General features: G+C 42.3%; 1 protein-coding gene across 6 annotated transcripts in view; it reads right to left on the bottom strand.

Annotated features, from left to right (window-relative positions):
• The window catches only part of ACSS1 (acyl-CoA synthetase short chain family member 1), a 54,606-nt gene that overhangs the window by 19,705 nt on the left and 12,921 nt on the right, over positions 1–21,980 (bottom strand). For 5 of the 6 annotated variants that reach the window (XR_006101398.1, XM_042445355.1, XM_042445354.1 and 2 more), the window contains exons 3-7: positions 13,680–13,879; positions 12,485–12,660; positions 8,630–8,782; positions 5,483–5,630; positions 3,500–3,637 (exon numbers count right to left, since the gene is read on the bottom strand). Coding sequence is in view for 5 of the 6 variants with exons in the window: in XM_042445355.1 (XP_042301289.1) it covers positions 3,500–3,637; positions 5,483–5,630; positions 8,630–8,782; positions 12,485–12,660; positions 13,680–13,879 (815 nt within the window). In the remaining variant the exon portion in view is untranslated. The remainder of the gene's footprint in view (positions 1–3,499; positions 3,638–5,482; positions 5,631–8,629; positions 8,783–12,484; positions 12,661–13,679; positions 13,880–21,980) is intronic. The other variant, XM_042445353.1, reaches the window with a different exon arrangement.

The raw sequence follows: 21,980 nt of genomic DNA on the forward strand, positions 1-21,980 counted from the left end.
ATGAAATAAAAATACAGCCACATTTAGATCAGTAATGGGCATGCCCAGAGGAATGAAAGGGCATGGTTCTCTTGAGCTTGGGCATACAATACCCATCACTGTACCAGAATTAGGAGTAGGGTTACAGTCACCACTGTTGAGGGGGACTGTTTTTGAGAAGAATGGAGCAGTGTTTTGATCACTAAAACAGTGATTATAATAATAAATAATAAAAAAGATTTATTTATAGCCCACCCAATCACAAAGAATCCGGGCGGGTTACAACAATAAAATACATCAATTACAATGAAGTTAAAAATCAAACCCTAGACCTACCGCCCCCCATACCCAGTACTAAAACAGAATTAAACAATAATAGTATAAAAACATTAAAAACATTAAAAGCATTTAAAAAAGGCAGAAACATAGGCGGGGAAGAATAGACAAATGAGGGGACAATATCTCTATATCTGGGGAGGGTAACTAAGTTGGAAAGGCCTGCCGGAAGAGATCCGTCTTGAGTGCTTTCTTAAAAGCTGTCAGAGTGGAAATGTGACAGATCTCCTCTGGCAGGTCATTCCATAGTTTAGGAGCAGTAGTAGAGAAGGCCCTCTGGGAAACTGATGTTAATCTAGATTTTGGCTGTAGTAGATTTCTTCCAGAGGACCTTAGAGTGCGGGGTGGACAATAGGGAAGAAGGTGTTCCCTCAAGTACTCTGGGTCCAAGCCATGTAGGGCTTTAAAGGTGATCACCAACATCTTGTACTTTGCCCGGAAACTAATAGGCAGCCAGTGCAGGGACTTCAAGACCGGTGTTATATGGTCATTCTTAGAAGCTCCCGTGATCAATCTGGCTGCCATATTTTGTACCAACTGAAGTTTCTGAACTTAGCACAAGGGTAACCCCAAGTAGAGTGCATTACAGAAGTCCAATCAAGAGGTTACCAGTGCATGTACTACTGTTTCCAGGTCCCTCGGCTCCAGGAAGGGGCGCAGTTGGCGTATCAGACGGAGCTGATAGCAGGCGCTCTTGACTGTCGCATCCACCTGAGCTGTCAGTTGGACCGACAAGTCAAGGAGCACCCCCAAGCTGCGAACAGAATCCTTCAGGGGAAGTGTGACCCCATCCAGAACTGGCTGACACAACTCCATTCCTGGATTCGGGGTTGCTATAGCGAGTACCTCCGTCTTACCTGGATTCAGCTTGAGTCAGTTTTCCCTCATCCAGTCCATTACTGCCCCAAGACAGGCATTCAGAGGAGAGATGCCATCCTTAGTCACTGCTTCAGTCCAAGACATAGAGAAATATATTTGGGTGTCATCAGCGTACTGATAAAACCCCGCCCCATGTCTCCAGATGATCGCACCCAGCGGCTTCATGTAAATGTTAAACAGCATTGGGGACAGAATCGCGCCTTGAGGGACGCCCAATTCGAGCTCCTTCTTGGCTGAACAACTGTCTCCAAGCGACACCATCTGGAACCTCCCCGAGAGGTAGGACCGGAACCACTGCAATGCAGTGCCTCCAATACCCAACTGCCTCAGGCGTTCCAGAAGGATACCGTGGTCAATGGTACTGAAGGCTGCTGAGAGGTTCAAGAGCACCAGCAGGGTCACACTGCCCCTGTCGATGCCCAGATGGAGATCATCGACTAAGGCGACCATGGCAGTCTCAACTCCATATCCCGTCTTGAATCAGGTTTGAAATGGATCCAGAAAATCCGTTTCCTCCAAGACTGCTTGTAGTTGATTGGTGACTGCTCTCTTGATCACCTTGCTCAAAAATGAGACTGGTCTGTAGTTATTTCTATCCAGGGGGTCCAGGGATTGCTTTTTTAAGAGTGGTCTAACTACTGTCTCCTTGAGACAGGGAGGCAGAGAGCCTTCCCTGAAGGATGCATTAATTATGTTTTTCAGCATCACCATGATTTTTCTCCCCCCCTGGATAGCCAGCCAGGTTGGGCAAGGGTCAAGAGGGCAAGTCGTCTTTTTCAAACTACTAAGAAGCTTGTCCACATCCTCAGTACTTACCGACTCAAATTGATCCAGTCTAACAGTAATGGTGGAGGCACTGGATGCCTCTCTAGTTGTCTCTGTGCTCAAATTGGCATCCAAATCAGCTCTTATCCGAGAGATTTTATCTGCAAAATGATCATTAAAAGCGTCGCAGCAGGCTTCAGAAGAATCTAATAAAGGGTTCTGGGTAGGAGGTAGTTGGGTTAGGTTCCTCGCTATCCTGAACAGCTCAGCAGGACAAGATTTTGCAGACACGATAGATGCAGAATTGAAGGATTTCTTAGCTGCATCTATCGCCACTTGATAGGACCCAAGAAAGGTCAAATGAAGTGTCTTATCGGATACGAGTTGAGTTCTCTGCCACTGGCGCTCTAGTCGTTGTCCAGCCCGCTTCATTTGTCTAAGATCTTCCGTATACCAAAGGTTACGATTTTGAGCGGGTTGGAAAGGATGCTTGGGAGTGATCATGTCAATCGCTCTGGTAAAGTTGTTATTCCACATATTAACCAGAGTTTCGACAGAGTCGCCAGCACTGCCAACCATAATACCCTCTAGGGCTTCTTGGAACCTAGCGGGTTCCATCAGCCTTCGAGGGCGGACCATTCTAATCGGTCTTCCACCCCCGGAGAGAGGGATAGTGGCCTTGAGTCCAACCTTAACCAGAAAATGATCCGTCCACGACAAAGCAGAGATACTAATTAGCTCCGCCCACAGATATGCCTGTTCCATGCAGAAGACCACATCGAGGGCATGACCTGCACAGTGTGTAGGCTCGGAGACTATCTGGGAGAGGCCCACGTTTGTTATGGAAAGCATGAACTCCCGAGCTGCGCCAGTAAGGTTGGTCAACCCAGTCTCAAGGGGGATGTTGAGGTCATCCAGGACCAGCAGCCTAGGCGACTCCAACACCAGCTCCGAGACTAGTTGCGTCAGCTCGGCTAGGGAGTCTGTTAGGTTACGGGGTGGACGATAAACCAACAGAATCCCCAGACTCTCCCTGGTCTTCAAGCTAAGGTAAATGCACTCGATGTGGTCTAATGCCCAATTAAGCCCAAACATATACCCTCAGAAAGATTTTTGGCCAATTTTTTACTTTAAGTAGTGGTTTGCAGACCCTGAGGTAGTGAGGTCTGCATGGGAACTTGCAAGGCTTCATACAGTCCAAAGGCCACACAATTTCCACCACTGGTTTACACACAAGACTAGGAAAGTCTCAAGAAGAGCAACTGTCAACCACAATATATGGTTTAAGAGATGGCAGAATTTAAGAAAAACTTGCAAGTTTTCAAGGAAAATGTGTATAGCATCTCTTGAAGATCCCTTCTTGCTATAAAGAGCAAGAGTGTTTGGTGTCATAATTTTTAGTCATTAACCAAAATTCTTCAGGTTTCTTCCCCCACAATCCTTTTGCTTCAGAACAGACCTGTGGAAATTCTGTATTCAAAGAAAATCAACTGAACAATGAACTTCAAATGGAGAAATAACTTAACCTGCGCATCCTCACCTGATCCAAGGATAGTTAAAGAAGATCTGTCATATTTCTTCACATATTCATCTCCATACTTCAGCAGCAAACGTAAGGCAGTAGGGGCACAATAAAACTGATTTATTTTTAATCTTTCCACAGTTTCCCAATAGCGACCTGTAAAATTTGAAACAGTTATCTCAAGCTAGTGGTGTAAATTCCATAAGCACGACTAGCTCTAAGAGTCTTATCACATGAAAAAAAAAAGCCCAAATGGATTGGGAGCGCAGCAGCTTTCTCCTTGCCTCTACACATGCTGTCATAGCACATCTGTTCTCCTTCCTGAGCAAGACAGTAATAAAGCTGTGCTTTTTGCCAGAGTTTTCCAGCATGACAAAAGACATGCTTTTACAACTGTCTCCATCAGGATGAGAAAGGAAGTACTTCACTGGCAAGCAAAGAGGAACACAGAAAGCTGCTACTCTGCCAATCTATTTCAGCTTTCTTTTCTCACATTATAAGGCTCTAAATCTTTCCAGCTCAATCAAAACAGGAAAATAGAGTTAAATAGTTAGCATGATCTGAAATGTATTCCTTTGTTCCCTGTCCATACTGACCCCTTTGTTGTACAAAACTGACACTCCAGTCCTAAACATTTCTATACCAGCCATGTGCAGTGTATGAAATAAACTGGTGCAGCAATCTTAATTTAAAAAGTAAGACTAAATTTGACTTGGAATCTACCCAGATTAACAATAATATTGCAATTACTATCAACTATTTTGTGTCACCAAGATTTTCATCCTTAGTCACGCAGAATGATGGGCCCATTGGCAAACTACAACGTCAACAAAACTGTTCTGCACAGCCAAAGGAAAGCCAGAGATAGACACTAGGGACCATGCACTACATGCTCTTGCTTTAATTAGCATGCTTGTGAATACTATGTGGATGGAACATTATAACAAACTTTTTATCTCACCTTCATTATCTTCTTAAGTTCCCAATTGTACAATGCTCTTTCCTTTAAGGTTCAATTGGCACCAACATTGCTTTCATTCTGGCACCAAGTTAAAATTTGGCTTTTTATTAAAACCTTTGGAACGTACAGTTCTTTTGTTTGCTTCCACTTTCACTGCAATGGCACCATCTTGTAGAATCCTAGGTTCTGCAGTTTATTATTGTTGTTATTGTTTGCCTCCATGTTTTGACTTATGGCAGCCCTAAGGTGACCCTATTATGGGGTCTTATTGGCAAGTTTCTTTGGGGGAGGGGCGTTGCCATTGCCATCCTGAGACTGAGAGAGTGTGATTTGTTTGAGGTCACCAAGTAGGCTTACATGTTGCAGCTGGGACTCAAACCAGGATTTGCAATTTAGATAGGGATATTTAGAATTCTCTGTCAGAGAGCTCTAGTGCTTCACCAAACCATATATCCCAAGATTCCATAGGATATGGTAGTTATGGTGTAACTGCAATGCTATAATTATATAGTTTTAAAGGGCCCTTAATGATTTCGTTAATATCTGTTTTAACTCTTTAAATTATTCAGTCATTTAACATATTCTCAAAATGCTAAAACTACTGTTATTGTTTTTCATTTTAAATTGTTTAAACTGATTTTATGGCAAGCCACTGCTTATGATATGGAGTGGGATACAAATATTGTAATAAATAAATAAAATATATATTTGTTAAAATAACTGTATGTTATTGTTCCTACTTGGCATTTAGTTTTAACTTATATTTTCTGTTTTTATTTCCTGAGAAGGGATACTTTAGAGAAGATCCTGACATGGGATTAGAGTTCAGAAGAGGTTTTGTAAATTAGGAGGCCCCTTGTCCTTTATCCGTATGATTGACAGCAACTCTCTAGGTTTCCAGGCAGGAATCTTTTTCCAGCTCTATCTGAAAACATAGCTTGAGATCTTTAGCAAGCAAAAATGCTCTACCAATAAACTACAGCCATTCCCTACACTCAGTAGCATTTTTACATATTATATTTGCAATTTTATTAGGTCACCTGGATCAGGATAAACAGGAGTACTTTCAAACAGAACTGTGGTGCATCCATTGCAGAGTGGTCCATATACTACATAGCTGTGTCCTGTGATCCAACCAATATCAGCCACACAACCAAAAATATCATCTTGCTTGAGGTCAAATACATGCTGTAAAAAGAACAATAAGGTGACTAAAGTTTTACACATTTTCTCCTTGCAGATTGTTGTTATCACTAACCTTCAGCAGTCAGATACTGTGTGATGCACCCCCATGTGGTGAAGAAAAGACATAACCTCACATTTCAGATTTCAAGGGCTGCAGCCACACTGCAGAAATAATCCAGTTTGACATCACTTTAACTGTCATGGCTCAGTGCTATGAAATTCTGCAAATTGTAGTTTCTTGTGGCACCTCTTCTCTGGTGCCCCAACAAACTACAATTCCCAGAATTCCATAGCAGTTAATGTGATGTCAAACTGAATTATTTCTGCAGTGTGGATGCAGCCAAGGTCTACTCTGGTGCCACAACAAACTACAATTCCCAGAATTTCATAGCAGTTAAAGTGATGTCAAACTGAATTATTTCTGTGGTGTGGATGCAGCCAAGGTCTCTAATTCATGGTTTCACATGAAGCATGAGAAAAATATATCTAATCAATAACTACAGAAGAATTACAGGACTTCTGCCAGCTGTCGGTTCTTTACAGAACACAGTCATTTCAAGGATTATTCTTTCTTCACTGAGTTGCAGGAAATGCCCAAAAGGGGTATGGGAGATAAATGCAATTATATGCCTTGTTAACTAATCCAGTTTTAGAAAGACCAGCATCCTAAAATTCAATACAGGTCCCTGCTAGACCAATTTCAATTAATAGCTATTACTACACATAAAAAGTTATGAGAAATAATCCAATTCAAAGCCACTGTAACTGTCCAGGCTCAATGCTAATTCTGGGAATTGTAGTTTTTTTGAGACATATAGCCTTATCTGTCAGAAATTTGTTGCCACAGTAAACTACAACTCCCAGGATTCCTTAGCACTGAGCCCGAGCAGTTAAAGAATTCTCAAACTGGATTATTTCTGCTGTGTGTTTTGGACCATAGGGGTGAAACAGACGGCCTCTTTGTGGGGGGGGGGGGGGGTGTCACTTAGACAATACACACCCCGAAGCCGGCAAGAAGCCACTGTGAAACCGCCCACTCGACTGCACAACAGGGAACTTTGTGGCGCAGCATTTATCCTGCAAAACGCCAGATCAGGGCTGCAGCATGTGGTTGCTGCAGCCCCGATCCAGTGATCAAAGGTGGCCCTTTAGGCCATCTGTTTCAGCCCTTAGTGTTAACAGATGCAGCACAAATCCAACACCTTGTTAGCTTGTTTCAAACAAACCACAGTTTAAAAGATTGGTTGCAGATGAGGGTTTGAATGTACCACCAAACTGCAGTTAACAAAAAATAGAAATGATATATTCACAACTCTTCATGGAAGTGCTGGAAGGATAAGAAAAGGGAATGGAAAGTGAGTTTCACCTTCTTTGAACTGTCTAACTATGTTGTTCTGTGATGGAGAGGGGAAGGCTTTTCCTAATTTTCCATCAGTTCTTTCTTCCTCCTAACTTTGGCCCTATACAGACTGGCCTGAAAGGGCAGCCTGTGGGCATCACATCCAGATGATGCACGCCCTACTCCACTCCAAGATGCCATGATTCCGTGTGCTGCTCGAGACGGCGCGGGGCATCTTAGCGTGCCTCCGGCGCTGTATCCAGATAATGCAGCGCCGAAGGTGCGCCACACAGCCGTGGCATGGCTTTGAGGGCAGAAAAAGGAGCTGCTTTTTGTGGCTCCTTTTTGCCCCCCTCGCAAGGTCACTGCGGTGTGAGGTTGCCACATCCAGGAAAGGGGTGGTGTCCTGCTGCCCCTTAGGGGCGGTCTGTAAAGTCTGTCTGACCATCTAATGGTCACAGGAGTGAAAAATTATTGGAACAAATTTGGAACAAACACACATGAGTATATATTAAAATGTATAGGTGGCTCTCTCAGTATTCAAAGGGTCTAATCCATAAAGTAAGGAATTAAAGTGAATACATTTTTAATTTTCTAAAATGCTGCCTAATTTAAACAAACCAAGATTCACCAAAGAGCTTACAAAACAGGTTCCAGAACTCTGGGTTAATACCCATTGAAAAGTGCAACTCCTGGCAAGAAAACCAACAAAATCTTTCCATGGATTACAGTTGTTATTGGCTAAAGGCATATTTTTACAGTAAAAGGATGACAAACATGGTCCTGAATCTTACTGTAGATTGACCAAATTAACTGTTGAATAATGTGTCAACATGTGTGTAAATTTGATTAATGGGATGAATCTAGTCAAGATTCAGACCATACTTTAGTCTCTCCATACATCTTAACATAGAAGTTTATCACACGGGGGAAATCCCATACAAAAAGGTAGAAAAAAACCGCAAAAGTAGGTTGATTTTGACACGTCATTGTTAAATTTGTGTTAACCCAAGTGGAAAGTAAACAAAACTCACTCCTTTTTACTTTCAGGACTTTACGAAAGTAAAAAGGAATGGCTTTTGTCTACTTTCCCTCCACTCTCCGCCAGGTTAACATTAGTTTAACAATGATGCCATGTGAAAATCAACCTGCTTTTGCAGTTTTTTTCCAATTTAAACTCCCATTTTTGCACGGGATTTCCCCCCACGTGATCGACTCCATAGCAGGAGGGAGAAAGTGCAGACCACAAGTTTAATTTGGCTCCCAGATTTTCTAAATTATTCCTAAACCCCATGCCCCTTAAATTTTGTAAAAATTAATTTTAAAAACTAGTTTTTACTGAAAAATATGTAGGGACCATGAAAGGCAATTTCACCAGGTTTGGGGGAGTGGTGGCCTGTTTTAAACCAGTGTGTCTTTTGTTAAACACAGAAGTGACTTCTAGTCACTTGGGGAAAAGGCTTATACTGTACTGGGCCAGTAACAGGTCAATGGGGCTCCCAAAACATGGCAAAATTATCCTTCAAATCCCTAAAAAGTGCTGGGGATTTTTTATGAAACATGTTCAAAATGGTAAATACGGTATTTTACACTTCTTCACAGTTACTGCAGCTATGTTTAAAAACAAAAGATGTGCTTTTCCCAGATACAATTGCTCATATACCTTGTGCGTTATGGCAGCATAAAGCAGATAGCCTGCTTGGGTGTGAACAATTCCCTTAGGCTTCCCTGTGCTTCCTGAAGTATAAAGCATAAATAGCATATCTTCACTGTCCATGATTTCAGGGGGACAAATGGAAGACACTTTAGCCATTTCCTAAAAAATTAAAATGAAAGATTTCACAAAAAATGTAACAATGCTCTGGCTTGACAAAGTTGTCCTTTGGTTTCTTCAATTAGTTTCATATTTCTGTGCAGAAACAGTTACAAAATCAAGTTTGCTATGTTAACCTCTGAAGTAAAATCCAGATAATAAGCAGCCATGCCATCTTGTGCATAGTATAAATTCTGGTACATAAATTGCCCATGCATTCTTCTTTATGATTTTCCTCAGTGCAACACAGTGCCACCTTTAAAACATCATCCCAAACCCTAGGAATAAAAAACAAAAAGCAAAACAAAACAGTAATAATTGTGGTAGAGCTAGAGCTACAGGAAATATATCTGAGTTCTCTTGATTTATCATACCCTATTTCATCATGGAAAACATTAAATCTATAGAAATACAGTCAAATACAGTCAAATGCTTACTACAGCAAAGTCACTTAAAAGGTCTGTTCAAAGGAACCAGATGTTTATGCTTGGCAAGGATGGCTTGTACATCAGACTGGGCCAAAGGCACTTAGTGGACGATCTTCGCCTGAGCATTGACAGGGAGAAGTGTGTCCCTGCTGGTGCTTTTGGACCTCTCAGTGGCATTTGAGACCACTGACCATGGTATCCCTCTGGAACACCTAGGGCATTGATGGCGAACCTTTTTTGGTTCGCATGCTGGGGGTGGGGCTTCTACCCCCTAGGGTGGGGGCCGCGTGCCAGGAGGTGGGACTTCCGCCCCCAGAGGTGGGGCTTCCAGGGCGGGACTTCTCTCCCACCCTTTACCCGGCCTCCAGCTGTCTGACAGATAGCTGGGAGTCAGGAAGGGCCAATGGGGGCACAGAGAAGCCAGCACGGGGCCTTTTCTCCATCCCCTCCGGGCCCTTTCAGGCCCATAGCTCTGCAGCCATGGGTCTGGAAGGGTCAGTCAGGGTGCAGAGAAGCCGGCACGGGGCCGTTGCTCCTCCCCATGGACCTTTCCCTGCCAGCTGGAGGCCAGGAAAGGTCTTTGGGGAGGAGCAAGTGGCACACACCGATGGCTCCTCCTCCCCCCGCCCTTTTCCCGGCGTCCACTTGAGAGGCAGGTGAAAGCCGGGAGAGGGCTAGGAGGAGGAGCCAGGGGCATGTGGTGCCATTTTCTGGCTTCCAGCTGTCTCAGAGAGACAGTTGGAAGCCAGGAAAAGGCAGGGAGGAGGAAGAACAGGCATGTGTGTGCCTGTTTCTCCTCCCTCTCCCATATGTGGCAAAATGGCGTCACGTGCCACCCTTGGTACATGTGCCATAGGTTCACCACCATGGATCTAGGGGATTTGGGAATTGGAGGCACTGTGCTTCAGTAGTTCTGGTCCTATCTCTCAGGCAGGTTACGAATAGTGGTGGCTTGAGGATATCTGCTCCTCAAAAAAGGAGCTATGATGTGGCATACCACAGGGTGACATCCTATCCCCAATGCTATTCAACATTCACATGAAACCACTGGGAGAAATCATCTGGAGCAGTGGTCCCCAGACTGGGCTCTTTAAACGATTTTGGACTTCAGCTCCCAGAATCCCAGACTATTGGCCAACATGGCGGAGGCTTATGGGAGGTGAAGTCCAAAATCTCTTAAAGGGCATATTTTGGGGACCATTGATCTAGAGGCATGAGGCGTGGTGCTATCAATAAGCGAATGACAATGCCTTCAAATACAGCTTCAGATAAGAATAATGTATCTCCTCTGACTGAAAGCCTGGAGGAGGTAATGGGCTGGATGAGGAATAACAAAGTGAAATTGAATCCAGACAAGACAGAGATGCTTAATGTCAAAGGTTCTAACCTGGGTTTGGAGGTATGTCAACCAGTCCTGAGTGGAGTTAAACTCCCCCTGAAAAGCTGTATTCATAGCTTGGAGGTGCTGTTGCATCCTTTGCGCCAAATGACAGCTCAGATAGATGCAACAACCAGGAGTGGTTACCATCAGCTTTGGCTGATACACCAACTTAGAGCAGGAGGACTTCAAGATGATAGTGCACATGCTGGTAACATCAAAGCTGGACTTTTGTAATACACTGTACATTGGGCTACCTCTGTACCAAGTTCAGAAACTTCAGTTAGTTCAAAACATGGCAGCCAAATAGATTACTGAGACATCCAAGATTATACTGATACTACACCGATCTGAAAATCATTCCATTGGCTGCCAATTAGTTTCCAGGCAAAGTACAAAGTGTTGGTTATTAGTTTTTTTGTGGGTTTTTCGGGCTATGTGGCCATGTTCTAAAATAGTTTATTCCTGATGTTTGGTTATTACCTTTAAAGCCCTACATGGTTTGGATCCAGGTTACCTACAAGATCTCCTCCTCCTGTATGATCCAACCCGTACACTCAGGTTCTCTGGTGGGCATTTACTCCAGTCAGTCAAGACTAGGTTGACAACTTTCAGCCAGAGGACTTTTTTTTAGCCACCCCTAGAGTGTGGAATGAGCTGCTGGAAAAGATTCGACAGCTGAATACGCTGTCCAAATTCAAAACAGCATTTTCTTCCCGCCAGTCTACACCAGTCTCTTCCCGTAGGCTTATCCAGATAATTTTAAATTGTAAATTAAGATATTGAATTTTAAATGCAGACTGGTTTAAAATGCGTATGTCTTATTTGTCCTTTTAAACTGTTGCATGTTTTAATTAATGTGTTTTAACTGATGTTGTTAATTGTTAATTTGTTGTTGTTCTTTGCCTGCATGTAACAAATTACTACTACAGTGAGCCCTTGCTTTACGTGGGGGATCCATTCTGCCCCTCACCCCACGTAAAGCAAAAAAATGTTTATGCTTGAGCCCCATTATATCCAATGGAGCTCATGCTTGCTGCGCAGCCATATGTACCCCCCACGGCTGCACACGCCATTCACAAGCCCCATTGGATATAATGGGGCTCGTGCTCGCTGCGTGGCAATGCGCGCACGCCAGGCATTCACCTGTTTCCCAGGCAGCTTCAACGTATGCTGAAAGCCGCCTATAAGGAGCCCACGTATGGCACGGGCTCACTGTACTACTATTTACATTCTGATCATGAGCCATCAGTGATGCTTGGTGTTATCTTATGGAACTGCAAAACAGGTGGTTTAATCTTAAAACACTCCACTGCTGACATTACTGTTAAATAAATGACATGGCTGCTACATGAAAATACACAGAGTCCTCAAATGCCAACATCTGATAAATCATAATTTCATTTTGAGGTGACTACAAGTCTCTGATAGCAACATTCTTTTTGTTTGTTCCTTCTTCAAAATCACTTTTTAATAGTTCTTACTGGAGTACAGAATATGAGGACATTTGTAGGAAGAAACTCAGCACAAAACATTATGGACAAGTTCAAATGTCACAATAAACCACAAAAAAGGAGAGGCAAAGGTAGGACTAGTTAGCTTAGAGGACAGAATTGCATATTGTGGGGGAAATAGAGTCTCCCAGCCTCCTGTTTTCTTCATAAAAGAGGAAAAGAGGCAATTCTAGACGAGAATAGTGGCTGTTACCTTCCACCTTCCACCACTTATTAATTCTTCCCTACAAATGCACTTCATGCCATTTTAATTGATTCCCCCGTCCAAATTCAAACATCTTACAGAAGATTCTGTATAGAACTATATTGTCCACTGAAATACGATAATACAATGCCCTATAGGAATACCTGATTAAAAGAAGTACACTGAACACCATGAACATACTTCTTCAAGGAGAACATCATGACTTCTCATGTGGATTTTGCTGGTAGTTCTTTGAGCCACAAAGACACGCTTGATGCTTGGACATTTCTTCACAGCTTCATCCACTGTTTTCTTCAGTTCTATGATTCGTCCTCCCCTGAGACCCTGGTTACAGGTGATGACTGCTTTGCATTCAGCTAGCAAGAGAAGACATTTATGGACTTAACAGCTGTATGTATACTGTTCTGAGTCACAATGCAACAAGCACTTAATGTAGCAAACTGATAAAGACAGCTGTATGATATTTAGAGTAGCAGCAGCAACAAAAACAAGCAAAGAGCCTTAATATAAAACTAGAAATGTACCCCTACTTTTCCCATACAATTTGTATCATAGTACACTAAGTTTTGCTTCTGACCTAATCATGAAGATGGGAGAAGTAGTAAACACAGTGACGGAGACCCATTCCACATTTATAAACTATGCAGAGACTTTTATTGTATGGCCATTTGTAAACCCTGCAATAACAACATATATTAAATATAGAAGTGTATGCTATTTTGTCAAGATGAAAACTGCAGAATGCCATGTTGTAAAGAGGGTACAAGCTTGTCAGTTTACAAATAGATGTACAGTGGATCCTTGTTATATGCTGGGGTTTGGTTCCAAGATCTCCCGTGTATAACAAAATCCATGTATGCTCAAGTCCCATTACATATAATGGCATAGCAAAATGGTGTCCCTTATAAAAAATGGAAAATCAAGGTAAATTTATACTTTTTTGTAACATTTTTAAACCGTATATGCTTAAATCCGTGTATAAGAAGGGCCGACTGTACTACTTGATATACTTGTCCCACATTCTTGCTCACAGGATGTAATCAGGGCATTTTAGTAATTCACATGAATTCCTGCCAACACTGAAATTACCATGAAATATCCATGAAGAAATTGATTAAAATTAATCTAGAAATCCTGCTTTCAAATACACACAAACAAGAAACCTCTGGATGGGCACAAGTATGCAAAAATAAACTAATAGAACACATACTACTTTTATCTCAGAAACAGGATCATAGATAGGCTAGTGAGAGAAAGCTATCAACATTGTTTACTAGACATGGCTTACTATGGGCACAACATAGCTCCATGTTACTCAAAGGAATACACTGAGTACGTATTATATTCCCTTTCCCAGAATCTGAAAATTACTCACAGTCATTGATCCGCCCTGCTAAGGATTCTGCACTGAAGCCAGCAAAGACAACTGTGTGGACAACACCAATTCTGGCACAAGCCAACATTGCAGCCACTGCCAGTGGAGAAACTGGCATATAGATAGCGACTCGATCTCCTTTTTTAATTCCATTTTTCTTTAAGGTGTTGGCAAGGCGGCAAGTCATGTCCAGAAGTTCCCTGCAGAAGACAAAAGAGCTCCTACATTATTTTGAATACATCACATTGTCAAATACATATGTTTCTTTTGCAGAAGACTTAGAGCCTTATAGCATGAGAAAACAAAGCAGAAATGGACCCAGAGAGTAGCAGCTTTCTTCGTGCCTTACCAAATGATGTCACATCACTTCAGTTCTCTTCCTGTGGGAGACAGTTGTAAATGCGTGCCTTTTTTCTAGCTGGAAAAATCTGTTCCACAAAAGACATGCTTTTACAACCATCGACATCAGGAAGAGAGCTGAAGTGCTACAACATCTTGGGGTATGGAGCGGAGAATGCTGCTACTCTCCAGATCTGTTTCAATGTTGTTTTCTCATGGGATAAGGCTCTTAGATCTGCTCCAGACAAGGAAAAAAGTTTCTGGAAGTCCCAGGATTTCCTCATGTACAAGCCAATTTTATTTTGGAGATCTAAAAACTGTTTCTCTATCCCAAACTTTTCCAGGGTCATCTCATCAACATTATCAAGAACTTTTCATTCCCATTCCCCAGGTCAGTTTAAAATAACCCACTATTTTCCAAATTCAAATATACCTCTCCTTTGCTATTTATTTGTATTGTCCCCAAACTGTATAAGATGGCTGCCACCAAGGAATCCAGCAATTTTTTTCAGGGCCCATTTTCAACAGAGATCAAGAGAGGGAAAGAGGAATGCTTGCAATAAAAGAAAATGATCCTGATGTTTAACTAGTGTAATATTGTCAAGGTACTTAAACACTATTATAACTCCCAAATAATAATTTAAAAGAGTTCAGTGGAAATTGGTGAGGGTCAATTTCTGAAATGTTGGTGAGTCTAGATGTGATGTGGTCAGTGTGAGCGGGAGGAGGAAGGACACAAGAGAGGGAAAAGTGAGGGAAACTTGGGATATTTCAAGAAAGAGTGTAGATACAAACCATGAATATGCAGGTAAAATCAAAACAAAAAGGACTGGAAAATCTTGATACTTCCAGGGACTTATTTTCTTCCTGGATAAGCCCTTAACCATATATACACACACACACACACATACACACAGAGACTACTCCAGAGGTATAAGTGCACTGATAAGTGGTATAGAAATGTGTTTGCTCTTGCTCTTGCTAAATCAGTTCAACTTATGATGATATGATAAACAAACAAAATGAATGAGAGACATCAAGAGCCCAAGTCTTCAAATAAATAACTCATGCTTGTTTTAGTATTTGCCATAAACTGTCTCTATGTTATATGCAATATTAAAAGTTAACAGCAACAATTTATATAATTGTATGCAGATTGGTATGCTTAAAGGCACCAGATCCTGTCTGATCTAGGAGGCTAAGCAGGGTTAGGCCTGGTTAGTATTTGAATGAGATATTGCTAACAAATACCAGGTACAGTAGGCTGTAATTTAGAGGAGGGAACTGACAAAACCACCTCTGAATATTCCTTCCCTATGAAAACCCTACAAAATTCATGGAATCAACATGCAACCTGAAGGCACATATGCATGCACACAAACTGGCAGAAAACAGTATCAGTTTGTTGGATATCAACATTTTGAAATATCAAAATCAAAGGAAATAACTGGCATTTGTCAACCTTCCTAGCATTAAAGAGAAACTTGCAAAAGGAATGCATTTAAGTATATTTCAAAACTACTGTATATGTGTTGTGTGCCTTCAAATCATTTCCGATTTATGAAGACCTTAAGATAAACCTATTATGTGGTTTTCTTGGCAAGATCTATTCAGAGATTTGCCATTGCCTCCCTCTGAGGTTGAAAGAATAGGACTTGCCCAAGATCAAGCAGTGGGTTTCATGAGCAAGTGAGTTTCTTCAGATGAGGTTTGCCACTGCCTTCCTCTGAGGCTGAGAGAGTGTGACATGCCCAATGTCAACCAGTGGATTTCATGGCTGAACGGGGATTGAACCCTGGTCTCCAGAGTCCTAGTCCAACGTTCAAACCACTACACCACACTAATGGGTATACTCACCTATAAGTCCACCTCATTTATAAAACTAGGGCAGGTTTTGGGACCAAAATTATGGATTTTACTATAACTCATGGATAAATAGAGGGTAAAACTTAGAGCATGCAACAGAGAGCTGCTCTGTCCAAGGGAAAGTGATGGTTGAGTGTAAAAATGCACACTCTTATCTGTGGGCTTGCCATCTGTGGATTTGAGCTTCTGCAGACAGCTAGACCTGTTGCTCTAAAAAGAGGTACATGTGATCTGCTGCACTTGAGGTCCCGCATTTTTCTTTATCTGCAGGGGTGGTGGTGGTCTGGAACGGACCCCGCCCCCCCCACTGATACAAAGGGATAACTGTATTTAGGAAGAGCTAAACAAAAAGAAGAAAAGGGTCTATTTGAGGAGTTACAATAAGAAGGCGGGGTAAATGTTGTACAAATGCAGACAGGGAAAGGAGTATGATGAGAAAAGGGGGGGGGGGGAAGAAGAGCAAGGAAAGCCACCTGCTTCTATTAGGGTCCCAGCACAAACACAGTGACAAGAAGCAGAGGCGGGAAGCCTCTCTTAGCATGGAAGCAGGGTTCCCACCCCATTACCCTTTTTTGTCCACACCGGAGAAAGAAAAGCAGCTCTCCCTCCTTTCCTACCTTCTTTATTGGTCTGAGCTGCATTCAGCAACAATGTGGGGGAGCCTGAAGAGTGACTGCACTAGCCATTTTTAATAGGCACTTACTGTATAAGGTTCTCTGCAGAGAGACTGTGGTGGCCATTTTTAATAGAGGCTAACAGTATAAACATCTGCAGAGGGACTGCCAAGCCTCAGGAAGCTTATATACAGTATATATTAAGTACAAAATGTAAACAACCAAGGTCAATGAATTATTAGGAACAAGTAACAAAATGACTACGTATAATGTTGTCATTTTTATTATTGTTATACAGTAGCTGGGACTATGAATGAGGGGGAAGGAAAGCTGCAGAGACTAAGGCACAGTACAGGCCACCCCAAAACGGCAGTCTGCAGGAGCCCATTTTAACTCTAAAGGGTCGCTGCAGCCGCTAGACCGCGTGACATCCCTCCAGAGTAAAAAGAACCCAATTTCCAGAAAGCCTGCTAATGGCAAAAATATTTATTTTTCCATCCCTACAAATGTTTAGAAGTTCTTGCATAACATTTCCACTCTTTCTCCCATACCAGTGAGCAACACTATCAAGTCCAAACATCCACTACTCAACATCTCTTTTAAAAAGCTGAAACCCCTTTATGGTAATGGTTCTTACACAGTGTTATCAACATGCAGATACTTTTGCTTACATACTTCATCTATTACTTGCCGAAATCTCTAGTCTTAAATTTAAACTAGAAGAAAAGTACATTTTGTTCTGCAAAGCAATCAGGTTGGTTCTTTGCAAGTGATATAGTATTTTAGATGCAATACATTTCTGCTCAGCAAAGCAGAGGTAAGACAATTAGAATGCTGTCTGTTTTGGGTTTGAACTGCAGGCAGTAATCTGTGAACTCAACTTCTCATCAAGAATGCCAGCTCTTGTTTTAATCAAAGAACAGAACTTGAAATTAATGTGATCAATAGAATTTTGCAGGGAATTTAAGAATGATGCTGATGTCACTTCATAGGAGACTGCACACATGTTGTGCAGGTCTTTAGCCTATGCACACCACCTTTAAGCAAAGAGAGATAATATGGCAACCTAATATGGCACTCCAAAGCATAACTTCACTCCCTTCATTTACCCTCCTCTCCACCAACATAAATGAGGGGTTAAGTACAGTTTACTGTATCTCAGGTCTACATATCTCAAATATATCTTCACATGCAACTCTTTTACTTCCATGTTTGAATTACCAATTACATTTCCCCATCAAGCTGCCAAAGTCATGAAAGATATGTTAGCAGAACAAAGAGGCAAAGACAGCATTCTACAACATGTGTGTGTATGTGTGTGTTGTTTGTTTTTGTTTGTTATGAGCCTTATAGTTTCAATTTGCTAATTGGGTTGTATATGCTAGCTATATAGCCTAGTTATAGTCAGCTGAAAATATTATGGCAGAATTGAGCAATCAAATGAGACATCAAAGCCATGAGTACCATTTTTTTTAAAAAATCTACATTTTTAAAAAATGCACATGTGTGCAAATATACACACATTCAAAGGGGCAGATCAAGTCCGTAGCTGTTCACACTTCAAACTTCCAATCAGTACAGAACATTCTGATCATACATTATGTTTGTAGCTAACAAATTTTTTCTTTTAACTCACAGTTTACGGCTATAAATATTCAAAAGCATTTTAACATTAATTTATTCTCCCTTTACTTCAAAAATATATAGGTCAATACCTGAGTCCTAACAAAGAGCCACCATGTTGTGGTGGTTTGAGTGCTGGACTACAACTCTGGAGAGCAGGAGTGAAATCCCCACTCAGCCATAGAAACCCATTGGGTTACCTTGGGCAAGTCACACTCCATCCGCTTCAGAGGGAGTCCAAGGCAAGCCCCCTCTGGATAAATATTGCCAAAAACACCCTGTGATATACCAACTTTAAGGCGACCCTAATTCAGAAGCAATTTGAAGGCACACAACAACAACAAAGACAAGAAAAATCTGTAACTTTGGACTGTAGATTCATCTTGGTAATATCATGAGAAGGCATGAATCATTAGAAAAGACAATGATACTGGGAAAGATAGAGGGCAGTAGAAAGAGAGGAAGACCACAGTGTGGCCAGATGGTTAGACTCAATCAGGGAGGACAGGGGCTTGAGCCTACAGACTGAAGCAAAGCAGTCCAGGACAGGGAATCTTGGAGAAGGTCATCCACAGGGTCGCCATGAGTCAAAGTCAACTCAAGGGCAATTAACAACAACAAACATAAGATGCTTCCATAACTGAATAGAGCCAAATATGGAAAACAGGATGATAGGAAACAGTTTCTAGTCTAGACTTTGTTCTCTCTAAAATATATTAGTTGTCTATGCATAGGAATGCTTTTTATGGGAGAAATTACAGTGTGAATCTGCACTATCAATCATAAACGATACAGTGCAGAACAAACACAAGTTTAAGACATCATGTGCACTTTGTAAAATAGTCAGTGGGAGATGTGAAACAAAAACTCAAAACATAACTTAAAACAATGGTGTCAAGTTCTAATTTATGGTGCACTCAACTAAGTATAGTAGTGCTTAGATGAGAAATGATGCAGTAGTGAGAATAAAAACCTTATCGCACGAGAAAAAAAAATGCTGACACACAACAAGAGAGAAGCGGCTTTCTGCTTACCTATCCACATGCCTTTGAAGCACTTCTGTTCTCTTCCCAAGCGACATGATCATAAAAGTGCGCCTTTGTTTCACTGGAAAAACCCACTTGGCAAAAGGCATACTTTTACTATTGTCTCCCTCTGGAAGGAGAACAGAAATGCTATGATATCCAGCAGAGGAGTAAGCAGAAAGCCTCTTCTCTCTCACTGCATGTTGATTTTCTTTTGTCATGCAATAAGGCTCTGAAGGTCGTGGTGCCTCAAGTGGTTAAGACGATGACCCTGTTGATTGCCACACCAGCAGGCTGGCAGTTAGAGGCCCAGGTGGCGCATGATGGGGTGAGCTCCCATCACTAGTCCCAGCTTCTGCCAACCTAGCAGTTTAAAAGCACGCAAATACAAGTAGATAAATAGGTACCACTTTGGTGGTAAGGTAAACAGCATTCTGTGCAATCATGCTGGCTACACGATCACAGAATAGTCTGACAACGCAGGCTCTTCAGTTTAGTAATGGAGGTGAGCACACACACACAACTTGACAACCTTGTCAATGGGGAATGCCTTTAGCTTTACCTTTAAGGCTCTAAATAATTAAGCACAACACTGCAGTAATTAATCACAACGTTTACTAAAAAAACACACACTGCAAATCCAGAATCATAGGACTTTATCACATGGGAAAAACTGGGAGGAAATTGAGGGATTAAACAGCAATTATCCGGTGCAAAATGCAATACACACATCTCTTAAAAGGGCAATAAAGAGGCAATAAACAGCAACAAATCATTTTCGGGATTTCCTTGTGAATGATTTGTTGCTGTTTATTAACTCTTTATTGCCTCTTTATTACCTGCTTAATAGCGACACGTGAAACTCTTAAGTGCGATATCACGTTTTGCATGGGATAATCGCTGCTGAAGCCCCTGATTTTGCCCAATTTCCCCTGTGTGATAAAGTCCATAATAAAGTTAACCACAAGAGATGTTGAGGTGCCAATTGAGCTAATCTGCCACACCAATTGTTGTTGTGTGCCTTCAAGTCATTTCTAACTTATGGCCAACCTAAGGCAAACTTATCACAGGGGTTTCTGGGCTGAAAGTGTATGACTTGCCAAAAGTCGCCCACTGGGTTTTCATGGGTGAATAGAGAATCAAACCCTGATCGCCAGAGTTCATCCTATGCTCAAACCACTATACCACACTGGCCATTGCATCAATTAAGCTCCCTAAAAAGAGAATAAAATGTTTCAAGTTGCAGCAAAAGGAAACTGATTACAAAATGCAGCCAGTAAATTATATTAAGCAACATATTTCATGAAAGGAAGGGTGGCATAGCCACTTAACCAATAATTGCAATATTTCTATTGCCATAGGCAAATTTGCAAAGATTCCCCATCCTGCAGCCCTCCCTGGGTTGGGTAACATCAGGGACTGTAGCTGGGGAGTACTTCCTAATGCCCCTAGTCACCAGCCCAAGTGCCAAGGGCACTCTGGCTGGGAACCAAGCTTTGCTACTACTGCCCCTTCACCATGTAGGGAAATGTCACTCACACAAGTATAGATTCAGCTGAGAGCACAAGTATAGATTCAGCAAGAGCAGTAAAACGGACAGCCAGGTCTGTAAGTGCTACCTAAACTTTAATCAGAATTCACATGGGAGCACCTGCCAATGCCAATTAAGGGCCCATTCCCACTGGAGGAATAATCCGCATCCTGATTTGGCTCTGCCCCACTATATTAATCGATTCCAAAAGCCCCCTCATTACCACCATGAAAATGGAGCCTGTTTGGAATCGATTTTTGGGAGGGCACGCTTGTCGTTCCCATTGAGGCTGGGAAAGACAAGCAGCCCTTCACCCCTTCACCCAGTGCCCCCTGGAAATGTTTGGAAGGTCTTTCCCTTCTCTCTCCCTTTTTCTCTTGCTTCCCTTCCATCTCCTCCCTGCGTTACTTCTTTCCTTCCTTCTTTCTCCCTCCCTCCCTCCCCTCCTCCTCCTCCTCCTTCTTCTTCTTCCTACTTTCCTCACAGATTCCCTCTTGGAGGAGAAAGTGCAGCAGTTGGAGTCCAGAGTAGCTACACTTCAGCATATTAGGGAGCAGGAGGATTTCCTGGACAGAACAGAACTAACAATCCTGGATGAATACCATGCAGAGGAAGATGCTAGAGCCGAGGAGGTCACTTCACATACACAGGAGGACGATAGCTGGAGGAATGTCACACAAAGAAGTAGGCCAAGAAGGGATTGTTCGGGGAGCTTGCAGCTAGAGAATCGATTCAAAGCTCTTTCCCTTATCAAGGAGGATGAAGAAGAGCAGCATGGACAGACTTCAGGGACAGAGCAGGCAAGCCTGAGCGTCCCACCCATGGGAACAGCTGCTGCTAAATCTCGTAGGAGGCGTGTGGTCGTAGTGGGGGACTCCTTGCTGAGGGGTACAGAAGCAGTGATTTGTAGGCCTGACAAGATGTCTCAAGAGGTGTGTTGTCTCCCAGGGGCAAAGATCCGTGATGTGACTGAGAGGCTGACAAGACTGGTCTCTTCTGCCAGTTGAAGGGCACGGTCCAGGAAGGGAGAGGAAAATAGCGGATGTGAACAACTGGCTTCGCAGATGGTGCCGCCAAGAACAATTTGGATTCTTTGATCATGGGCTGCGGTTCCATGAGGAGGGACTTCTTGCAACGGACGGGTTGCATCTCACACCAGTTGGAAGAAATGTTTTTGCCAACAGTCTCAAGAACTTGATCAGGAGGGCTTTAAACTGAGTTTCGTGGGGAAGGGAGACAATATTAAGGAAGGCGAAAGGGCTGGAGAAAATAGTCAAACAGACATAGAGGAAACAAGAAAAAA

This window comes from Sceloporus undulatus, chromosome 1 (genome assembly GCF_019175285.1).
Source record: "Sceloporus undulatus isolate JIND9_A2432 ecotype Alabama chromosome 1, SceUnd_v1.1, whole genome shotgun sequence".
In the NCBI taxonomy this organism is placed as follows: domain Eukaryota; kingdom Metazoa; phylum Chordata; class Lepidosauria; order Squamata; family Phrynosomatidae; genus Sceloporus; species Sceloporus undulatus.